We start from the raw sequence: 12,506 nt of genomic DNA, 5'->3' as shown, positions 1-12,506 counted from the left end.
ACCCATATAAATACAATTATCTTTAATTAGACAAAGGCACAAAAACACATATATGGGAGAAAAGGTAGCCTTTACAACAAATGGTGCTGAGAAAACTGGAAATCCATATGCAATAAAATGAAATTAAGCCCCTACCTCTCACCATGCACAAAACTCAACTCAAAGTGGATCAAGGACCTAGGAATTAAATCAGAGACTCTGCCTCCAATAGAAGAAAAAGTAGGCCCTACTCTTCATCATGTGGGATTAGGCCCCAGCTTCCTTTATAAGACTCCTATAGCACAAGAATTAAAATCAAGAATCAATAAATGGAATGGATTCCAACTAAAAAGCTTCTTCTTAGGGAAAAAAAAAAAAAAAAAACATTGAGGTGAATAGAGAGCTTACAGAATGGAGGCAAATTCCTACCAAAAACACATCAGATAGAGCACTAATCTCTAGGATATATAAAGAATTCAAAAATCTTAACACCAAAAAAAATTAATAATCCAATCAATAAATGGACCAAAGAACTGAACAGACACTTCCCAGGAGATGATACATAACCAATCAACAAATATATGAAAAAATGTTCAACATCTCTAGCAATTAGAGAAAATGCAAATCAGAACTACATCTCACTCCAGTCACAATGGCAGCTATTAAGAATACAAACAACAATAAGTGTTAGTGAGGATGCTGGTAAGACTGTGAATTGGTGCAACCAATATGGAAAGCAGTATGGAGATTCCTTGGAAACCGGGGAAATAAACCACCATTTGACCCAGCTATCCCTCTCCTAGGTGTATATCCAAAGGAATTAAAAACAACATACTACAGGGACACAGCCACATCATGTTTATAGCACCACGATTCACAATAGCTAAATTGTGGAACCAACCTAGATTCCTTTCAGTAGATGAATGGATAAAGAAACAGTATATATATACACAAAGTAGTATTACTCGGCATTAAAAGAGAATAAAATCATGGCATTTAGGTAAATGGATGGAGTTGGAGAATATAATGCTAAGTGAAATAAGCCAATCCTATAAAACCAAAGGCCAAATGTTCTCTGATATAAGGGTGGTGATTCATAATGGGGATGGGGGAAGCACGGAAGGAACAAACGAACTTTAGATAGGGCAAAGGGGAGGGAGGAGGGGGGAGGAGCATGAGGACAGGAAAGATGGTGGAATGAGATGGACATCATTACCCTAAGTATGTGTATGAAGTCACGAATGATGTGACTCTACTTTTTTTTACGAGAGAAATGAAAAATTGCGCTCTATATGTATAATATGAGTTGAATCTTATTCTGCTGTAATATGTAACAAATTAGAATAAATAAAATAAAATTTAAAAAATTCAAAGCCAGTTTTTAGATGTTCTGTTCCAGCTCCTACCAGGACTGGAAGAATCTATCAGGTGCTGTGCTTTTAAAACCTATCCTTTGATTTTCTCTTACTTCAGAATATATTTTTCTCAGGTGTTTTATTCCCTCCTGAGCAGGAAAATTACCCTGATGAGGTGCTAAATGCCTGGAAATACTGTAGTCTTCATAGTACTTTTATTTAAGTGAATTCAGCATTTATCTTATACTCATAGGTTTACAATACCACATCTTCTTACCTGTTTGTAAGTGCCACTTGGTATAATCGAAAATCTTGCATTCTTCCAACAAATTGCTCTAATCCTGTCAAAAACAAATACATATATATTATATATATATATACATAAAATATACATATGCACACACATAAAATGAGAAGACTTAACTTACTAAAAAACTGCATAAAATGTCAATATTCTTTAAAGCTATAAAATTTTAAAACATGTTCATATCATGAGACCCTTTCAAATTCTTAAAGATCAATATATCTATTTTCTAATTCTACATGAATAATAGTGATATTTGTCTCCATAGACATTGTAACACTAAAGTCAAAGTGAACACTTTGACTAGTTCATTTACTGATATAACCTATGGCTTTTCTTCCCACATCAAATTTCTGTGAAGTTTATAAACCTATAAATCTTTCATCTCATCAGCCCTAAATTTTATTGTCATCTGCTTCCAATCTCAATTTTCTACCTGCCCTGTTGGTAGCAAGACCAACAGCATGTACTTTCCACCCATTCTAGCTCCAAATTCCAGGGTGTCTGTTTGGATGCTTTTTCACCTTAGATTAATGCCTCATTTAGAAAATTTCCAAAAAATGAGGATAAATTGAAGAGCTCCTGCTTATGGGTTTCTGTTTGTTACAGATCTCAGTAGCATTCTAATTTAATCTCATAATTTCATCACCCTCTGAGAATTATTCTGAGATAAACAGGTTCAAAGATGAATCTACATTGAACTAGATGATCTTCTAAGGCACAGGTACAAATCACCCTTGGATATCCATCTAACATTGTTTGGTTAAGATGTTTGGTAAATATTTATTTAGGAAATAGAGGGGGAAAATGTAAGAAAAGCACCATCTTTTAAATTTTTGTTATATTTTTAATAAAGGAAAAAATGGATGCAAGGTAAAATTATAGATAGTTTGAATCATGAGGACACAAAATGGAATGGGACTTAAAGCACAATGCCATTGGAATGTTTGATTCATCTTTGCTTCTGCCCCTTGATGCTGACTTACAGGAAACCACAGAGTTAGCATCCACCTGATGAATAAAGATGAGGAGCAGAGTTAGCAGAGTTGTCTCAGGTGTTGATCTCAGAAGCAGGACAGGACTAATGAGCAATGAAAGGGGCAACTCAGGGACAAAAAGTGTGTATGTGAGTGAGTGTGTGTGTGTGTGTGTGTGTGTGTGTTTGCATGTATGGGTATATACATTTATATGATTTATATTCTCATATTTATTCACATTTAAATGATGGATTGAAAATTAAAATGACATATTGAAAAAAATAGAATATTTGACATATAAATATTTCTTCATGAGCATAAACATTTTCAATTAATGTATTTTAAAGAAAAACATTTGTAGGCTCTCCTTCTCTGCCCCTTGGTCTCAGTCTTTTTGACCTTACAAGCTGAGGACCAGAGGAAGGTGGTATTCCAAGTTGCCTCCTGATCCAACTTTCCTCTGGCTAGAGTTTTTCTCCCTGTTCAGCCAAAATCAGACAACTAAAAAAACTGCAAGAAATTGTTCCTTCAAGTGACATTATGAGGAAAAAACAAAACATCTACTAAAATTTTATAGAAATCATTAGATGATTTCCAACACAATTTACTTTAAAAATTTTAAGTAACTATAAGAAATAAGAAAAATATGGTAAACTCTTCCCTTAAGGATTAGTAATCAGACAACTTGCTTTGTAATACGTTGACCTGAATCCAGGATCTAAAAATTTTTTTAAAAGGAGGAAAAAATGGGAAGAATGCATGTGAACCCAGCTAAGTCACATGTGCCCCTGTGATGTTGTTTGGGAGGGGTAGGACAGACAGATTGAGGAAATCGCTTCTCACTGTGTGAATTTTCCTTGTAACAGAGAATGTGCCAAGAACGAAGCTGGATTTGCCAATTTATTCTTCCCTTCACCTATCCCCACCCACATGCCATCCTCCTCCTTGCATTCTTCACACTCTATACTGCAGATCTATGGACCAATTTGTTCAGGCCCCACATAGCCAAGCTTTTTATTCCTTAGGTTTTACACTTGAATTTGCCTCTGTTTTAAAGCTTCCTGCCCCACCCCCATCCTTCGTGTCTCAGTTTTGAGATATATACCCTGTGAGAAAGTTTCGGAGGCTCATGAGGGTCCTCTGAGCTCCTGTAGCACTGTGCTGTGCGCTCCCCACTCTGTTTTACAAATACCCATTTAGTCCTCTATCTTGCTTATGAAACATGAAAGGATATTAAATAAATTTCCCTGGCAAGACACATAAAGTAGTAATTGGTCTTATTCACTGGTCCAGTCCTAGCTCATAGACAAATTCCTGGCATGCACTAAACTGATCAATAAATATTTAATAATGATGGAAAAAGGAAGAAGGAACCAAAGAGAAAAGGACAGCAATGAAGAGCTTTACTGGCTGCTACAGAAAACAAGTCGGGTGGCAGATCTGCAAAAACTACAGGGCCCCTTGAGAAGTATAGCAAGGGTCACATGAAATTAGAGATTATGACTTCATGTTAGCATAAGTTTTCAAGTTAATTGATTCCCCCAAACATGTTGGCAACCCAAGAGAAACATCAAGTGATTAGAGGTATCTGGGACCAGTAATTTTCAGGATGCATTAAAACAGGGACCAAAAAAGGTAACATTTCAGTAGTAGAGGAGATGCACCACTGTGCTGATGTGGATTGGGACATAAGATGGATGACAGGTGATAAACCGCCAGAAAGAGAGACTCACCATCTCAGTGCAGTCAAAGGACAGTGGTAGGAGTGAGGAAGTAAGTGTTTGAAACAATTGCACTACTCACCTTACTGTAGGTTAGGGACACACAAAGGCTGAGCAGCACCAGTGCTCCATTTAGAAGCACAGACAGATGGAACCACAGGAAGGTTCCCACCAAGCATGCTTGTCCAACAAGAAATTCATTGTTCTGAGCTGAATTGTATCACCCCAAAGAGCTACGCTGGAGTCCTCATCCCCTAATATTTGTAAATATGTTTTTTATTTGGAAACAGGGTCCAGATAAATATAATCAAGTGATGACAAGCTCATTAAGGAAGGCCCAAATTCAATATGACTTTGTTCTTTATGTATGAGAGGAAAATGCCATGCGAAGACAGTCATCCACAGGGAGAAGGGAGTGGGATCAGAGGAGAGACTGACGTGGTACAGCTACAAGAAGAGGAACACCGAAAAGCTAGCAGGGGTGTGGAGGGGATTCCATTCACGGTTTTCAAACAGAGCATAAACCTGCAGATACCTCGATGTTAGACTTCTAGCCTCCAGAACCATGAGAAAACAAATATCCATTGTTTTTAGATACCCACTCTGTGGTACTTTGTCATTTCAGCCACAGAAAAATGATACCGTGATCATTTTCTATTTTTGTCCTTATGAAGAATTAAGAAGAAAACAAATTTTTGTAACATGTATTTCATGTCATCCAACTTATTTTATCAGTATAAAATATCATCTTAAATATCATCTTAAAATGGTTTACATAGACCCTCTAGATATTTTTTTTTTCTTAAGGAATCAGATTAAGGCAGATGGGGAGAAATATTTCATGATTTTGGAAGGCCTACCACCAAGGAAGGAGAGGAAGAATGATGAACACTGATTTTGTCAAAACCTGGACCATGGCTTTAAATGTCATGGTAGCTTCATTCTTTTATGTATTTATTCATTTACAAATATTCATTGGGAGCCTATTATGTGCCAGACACTTTCATGGCAGCCAAAGATACATCTGTTAACAAAAGAACACCCTCGCTTTAATGGACTTACATTCAAGCAGACAGGTAAACATAGTAAATGAGTGACAGAACATTACAAAAATAGAAATATAGAGGAGGGTAGTAAACATGGTTGAATTTTATTAGACATGGTTTTTCCATAGACAGTCCTCCATGATAAAGAAGGAGAAGAAGTGAATCACACAGACAGGGGCAAAGTGTCCCAGGCAGCCACTAGTGAGTGAGTGCACAAGCCTCTAAAGCAGTGTACTTGGCTCCTTAGAGCAGCTACAAGGAGCCAACTTTCTGAAGCAGAATAAAGGAGAGAAAGGCCACTGGAAGATGAGGTTAGACAAATAACTGGCTGGTGGGGACGGAACTGCAAATTGTTAAAAGCCTTATAGCCCATTGCAAGGACTTTGGTTTTTATCCCGAGTAAAATGAGAAGCCACTGGGGGGCTGTGGGTAGAATAATGACATGATCTCAGGTTTATTGAAAAGTGTTGAGATTAGAATATGGGGTAAAAGCACAGAGGCCAGCAAGGAGGCTGTTGTAGTCATCCAGGTGAAAAATGATGAAAGTCAGACCAGGGTGTGAGGAGTAGAGTTGTTCCACTCAATGCTGAAAAATTGGAATGCACTTCATATATTTTAATAATAGTTCAAGGGAAACTCTGCTGCAGAGGGATAATGAAATCTATTTTATCATCTATAAAATAAAAGGGCTGGGTTTTATAACCTTTAAAAATCATTTTAGTTTTAAATTTTGGAGTCTGTGATGGGACAATCATCACCACTGCTACAGAATTCATATTTGAAGGAAATTTTTTAAAAGAGAAAGCTTTCCAAAGACCTAGAATTAACATGAATCATTCAGACCAGGCATGAAAATTATGATTTACAAAGAGACTGCTATAAAATATTTCAAGGGCACTGTCATAGGGATGGATTTTACTCATGCCTTTGTTAGTTGGCAAATTTTTAACAACAGATTTTCATTGAAATAAACATTCCATAAAGAGATTCCTCTTTGAAAAAAAAAATTTCTCATGGCAAAGATAGGTCCACATTATATAAATTGATGAGGGAAACAGACATGACTCATACAAGAAAGACCTCATAGTTGTCTAGTCAGAAAGTAGATAGGTAATGACAGAAAGGAAGCAGGACTGCATTACAACTGGGAGGCACTGCCAAGATGGCTAAATGGGAAAACTGTGGAAAAATAATCTAATATATAAGTCGTGAAGAAACAGGTTTGCAATAAGGCTAAATAAAACATGTCAGAGCAGTCATAAGAAAATGGAGTTACTTCAATTTTCAGATAGCATGATTATCTACTGATAAAAACTCCAGTGAATTTATATGAAAGCTACAAGAATAAGTGAAATTAGCATACATTCAGTATATTAAAAAATAAATTCTATTTCAATATGCAAGTAATAAACCAATAGAAATAGAAATTTGAAATTTTAAGTGTCATTCATTTTAGCAACTAAAACATGAAATACTCTTTATAAATCTAATGAAGAATGATGGTGTCTATGGTTGAAAACTACAAGACACTGTCAGAGCAAATAACAGGAAGTCATCAGAAGTGAGAACAATTGAAAATTCTCTCTCCCCTAAAAGTAATGCTAATACTACTAGTAAAGAGTGTTAGTTAGATCGACTTTTTCAGAGCTCTGGAAATAAACCAAAGACTTGGAACAAAGTGGAGCATATTTATTTTTTTTTATTTTTTTTTAAAGAGAGAGAAAGAATTTTTAATATTTATTTTTTAGTTCTCGGCGGACACAACATCTTTGTTGGTATGTGGTGCTGAGGATCGAACCCGGGCCGCACGCATGCCAGGCGAGCATGCTACCACTTGAGCCACATCCCCAGCCCGAGCATATTTATTTTTAAGTGGCCAAATATTGGTTTAAAAACAACAGGTTCTCTCACATTTCAACTTTCCCTTTTCTCATCCTCCTCTCTGAAATGCAAAGGTTGTTTTGAAAACAAACAATCTACAATCAGAATGAAAGCAAGCAGCCTTGGAGCCCCCCAAAGAATCAGAAGAGGACTGGAACTCTTCCAAAGCCCCACCTTAAACAATTGTAATTAGTTGTCTGGGCATACCCTTCAAAACACCACTAGTAAGTCTTGAACTGACTCAGTTCACCTATTGGGAACAGTCTTTTCCCTAGGCATAGTCATGGAAAATAATCAGTGGCAACTATTTAAACTTGCAGTTGACCAAGTCACAAGTAATAGATGAGAAAAACAGTAAACCAACCAAAAAACTCAAATTGAGAAGCTAGGGAATGATGTGCCCATAAGCATCTTTGCAAAATTCTGATATACGCTGGGAAATCTGGACGGCTATATACACACAAGGAGCTATGTACATTCCCAGGTATGCACATATGCTCAAGAAAGACCTGAGAAGAGCCTAAACTCCCACCTCTGCTTGACTTTGAGGCTCTACGCAAGCAGAAAGTTGTGACTAAAGAATACTAAACTGCTTATTGTTAAGGGCATTGTACACCATGCATTCCTCAGCAAAGACTGAAAAACTCACTGGGTCTGGGCAATTAAGAAATTCTCTGTCCAATCACTGGCTGATCACTAAGCTAACAAAACATAAACTTCACTGGCCATTTATGACAAAAGAATACAAACACAGAATTATTTCAGAAAGGTTAATAATCATGCAAACTCCAGCAATAAATCCTAGAATGAAAAGAATCTTATTTCTGAATTTTCTACATTACATAGTTTAAATATGTGATTCCATCAACAAAAAATTATGACACAAAGAAATTAGAAAGTTTAACCTATACACAAAAGGAAAAATGGTCAATAGAAATTGGGTCAATTATTAGTCCAAAATTTAAAACAACGACTAACTAAACAACGACTTTTTTAATGAAAAATTTAAGTTTATATGCTGTCAAAACAATGTTCTGAGGATGGTGGGAGATTGTGGCTTGTAAGCAACTTTGCTCAGCACAGTTTTATAAGGTCCCCCTCTCTCTCTTAGAGAAAGAGTTTAAACAAAATATTCTAAATATATTCAAAGAACTAAAGAAAGCTGTGTCTAAAGTACTAAATGAAAATATGAGAATAATATTTCAACATAAAAATAAAGAATAAGAAAATCACTTGACAATGAATGTCCAGGTACTAGTCAGAGCAAACAAGCAATAAAATAAGGATGTTTCAACATTTAAAAATATACAGAAAATTTATATAGATAGAAAATTCTAAGAAATCCACTAACATCTTTTAAAACTAATGAGTGAGCTAAGCAAATTTGCAAGTTAGAATTTCAATAATTAAAAATCAGTTATAAATCTATATATTATCAGTGAAAAATCCAAAAATGAAATTATGTTAACATTCACTATACTTTCACAAAATAGCAACAACAAATCTTTAAGATTGGTCCTGGACCTATTAAATATTATTTTAAAATAAATTACCTCAAGCTGACTGCAACAGCACACATCTGTAATCCCAATGACTCAGGAAGTTAAGACAGGAGGATCACAAGTTTGAGGCCAGCCTTGGCAACTCAGACTTTCAACAACTTAGTGATACCCCGTATCAAAATGAAAAATAAATAGGGTTGGTGATGTGGCTAAGTGACAAAATGCCCCTGGGTATCCCCAGTAATACCCCCCAAAAAGGTACATCAATTTATAAAATCTATCTTATGCAAAAGTTTAACTCAATGAAGATCATAGATCTAATTAAAAACTATAATATATCCAGAAGAAATCACAGGGAAACTCTGCAATCTTGACTTAGGCAAAGATTTCATAGGTTTAAAACAAAGACACAACCATATAAGGAGAAATACAGTTATAGGATCGAACTGGACAACCTTACAGATTTCCTTAGGAAAATCCCTGATGAAGTGGATCTGATCCAGAATCACATAGGAAGGAGGTGGGAACTGAAAGAGATGAGCATGCTGAAATGTCTATCATACTCAATCCCAAGTAATAGCAATAAAAAAATGAGAAATAATAGAACAAATAACCATCCAGAAACAGCAGCCAGAGACTGATCTTAGGATATACATCAAAGTATTCTTTACCCTTACTTCATTTCAGGGGAGAGGTGTTATTTTAAAAAGTTTCTTAATATTAATAATAACAAAGATAGTCAACAATTACTGCATATTAAGTAGAAGGCCATTTTCCAAATGATTACAGGCAAACACAATGTTATTTAATCCTCCTAAAAATATTATTGCAAGATATTCTTTTTTATTCTAATTTCATAGATGTGGAAACTGAAGTATACAGATAATTAACAAATTTTACCAAGGTAAAACAGATCATAAGTTGGACAGTAAGGACATGTTCTAAAAGTAAAAAAAAAAAAAAAAAAAAAAAAAGAAAGAAAATCATAGGCACAATCTCATTTTTAACCATTGATGCAAAAATCACATATTAAATTAAAACTGTTATGCATTGAAAACTATCTTATAAAAAATAAAAAAACCTAAACAAGTAGAAAGACATGGGAAATTTCTTAACAAAGGTCGTAACAAATGTCTTATTTAAAGGTAAATGCAAAAGCATTTTCATTAAAGTAATTCCAAAGTTAAGGATGCCTTTTCTATCACTTTACATGGGCACAGCAACTAGTAGATACCACCACCAGTCAAAGGAAACAAAAGATATAAGAATTCAAATGAAATAAATATATGGTTTACAAATTACATGTCTTTTTCTACATACAGAATACAAATAAATCCATAGTAAAATTATCAGAATCAATAAATCCTTAAAAATGATAGAAATAAGGATGACATAAAAAACAACAATATTTCTTTATAGCAGCAAATCTCGAATGCAATTCATTAAAATATACTATTTCTAAATTCACCAATATCTTGAGACATCCAAGAATAAAATTCAACAAATGTATGAATACATTTTACACAGAAAGTTATTAAAAGTCCAAAAAAGACAGATAAATACAAAGATTATCATGAATGAGAAAATTTAATATAACAATATAAAGTCTCCCTAAACTGTTATATAATTGTAATTCAATTCTAATGAAAACAAAATCTCTATAGGGACTTTGCTGAATGTTGATCCAAATATTCATTTTGGGGAATAAGACCTAAAAATAGTCATATTGAATAACACTAGGAAGAAAGAACTTATAGTTTTTAAAACATTTTCCATTTATTTGCTAGAATTTAAACTGTTTACATGTTATTGGCAATTTGTATTTTTCCAGTTTTCCTTTTTTAATTTATATATGACAATGGAATGCATTACAATTCTTAGTACATATAGAGAACACAATTTTTCATATCTCTGATTGTACACATAGTATATTCACACAATTCATGTTTTCATACCTATACTTTAGATAATAATGATCATCACATTCCACCATCATTAATAACCCCGCCCCCTCCCTTCCCCTCCAACCCCTCTGCCCTATCTAGAGTTCATCTATTCCTCCCATGCTCCTGCTCTCTATCCCACTATGTATCAGCCTCCTTATATCAAAAAAAAAAAAAAACATTTGGCATTTGGTTTTGGGGGGATTGGCTAACTTCACTTAGCATTATCTTCTCTAACTCCATCCATTTGGAAGCTATTAAGCATACAAAACAACAATAAGTGTTGGTGAGGATGTGGGGGAAAAGGTACACTCATAGACTGCTGGTGGGACTGCAAAAAAGAACTTATATTTTAAGATATCAAAACCTAGGCAATTGCTTTCCTTTTGGCAAGACGTTAATTAACCTGACCTCTGAAGCAAAATGTTAAACACACTGTCATAACATTGGAGCTTGAGATATGACCCAGGTGGCTTTAAAACTCAGTAAGAAAAGTATAGGTACTCAATAAAAAGCAATGGGACATACATACCAATAAAGATGAGTAAATTAAATCTCTACCTCACACATTATTAAAAAAATAATTTCAGGAAAAAAATAATAGCCTATATTATGTCAGTATAAGAAAAAGTTTCTTAAATAAGATAAAAAATAGATGAACCATAAAAGAAGTGATTGATATATTTGACAATGTTAAAATTCAAAACTCTGCATGACTTTCAAAAGTTAAAAAGTCAAGTCACTGGAGGGAATGTTTTTGAATCAGCAAAACTAAAACATTTGAAGTACAGATAATAAGCATAACTCCAACTAATAAACTGAAAAAAAAATAATGCATGTGAAAATTTAACAAGAGGTAGACTAGAATAATTTAGAAAAATATTTGAAAGCTACATAAACATATCTTTTTGAATCTTTACTAATTAATAATGGCAATAAAAATAAAATAAAAAAGGCATACTTTATACTTATATGATTTTGATGAAAATTAATGTCTAAAAACAAAACATGTTGGTAAGGACACAGCCAGGTGTCCTGACACTGCAGGAATACAAATTGGATCCACTACTTCAGAGCTTATGGAAACTTTCATGCACAAAATCCCACAAACGCACACAAGGAGACACAATATTAACACAATTTTATAAATTACCAAAACAGAAAACCCAAACTTTCAATAATAGTCTATGCTTCTTTTACAAAACAGAATATTAGTAGAGCAGCTAAAATGAATCAGCTGTATCTTAAAGTTGAGAATATTCAAAAACGATTTTTTGTGTGTTGGGGGGAGTTAAAGATACATTAGTGAATGTATCAGAAACCACGTGTTTAAATTTTAACAATGTAAAGATAATAGTATATAGTATTTAGAGAAAGATAATAGTCTGAACCATTTGAAATAGTTAATATTTCACCATCTTTAATATACAAAAAGGCAAATCCATACGGCTCAACAGAATATTAAACATTAAAAACTCATGAGAATGGTGGATATAAATGCAGAAAGGAAGAGGATCTTTATGAATTTTTAAAAAGCATTTAACTCCTTTCTAAAGTTTCAAAGTGATGAAATAATAGAATTATTTTATATTTATATTTTTATATTACCTAGAATAGTCTATAATTTGAAAAAAACATATTACCATCAATATTGAACCAAAATAAATGGATTTAACAATGAGTCAAGATTAGCTTTGCTCTTATAAAAAAAATTATAGTTAGACCTAGAAGTAATAATTGACATAGATATCTTAAATAGATATCCACCAGTAGGTTATAAATAACTAAATATAACTTA

The 12,506-nt window shown here is 33.9% G+C and overlaps 1 protein-coding gene across 1 annotated transcript in view; it reads right to left on the bottom strand.

Moving 5' to 3' along the window:
* Positions 1-12,506, bottom strand: part of Ush2a (usherin) — a 748,724-nt gene that overhangs the window by 659,567 nt on the left and 76,651 nt on the right. The window contains exon 4 of the mRNA XM_026388000.2: positions 1,612-1,675. Coding sequence (XP_026243785.2) covers positions 1,612-1,675 — 64 coding nt within the window. The remainder of the gene's footprint in view (positions 1-1,611; positions 1,676-12,506) is intronic.

Source organism: Urocitellus parryii, chromosome 9, assembly GCF_045843805.1.
Source record: "Urocitellus parryii isolate mUroPar1 chromosome 9, mUroPar1.hap1, whole genome shotgun sequence".
NCBI lineage: Eukaryota > Metazoa > Chordata > Mammalia > Rodentia > Sciuridae > Urocitellus > Urocitellus parryii.
Note: the sequence above shows the minus strand (reverse complement) of the source record. Positions and strands in the feature narration are given on the sequence as shown.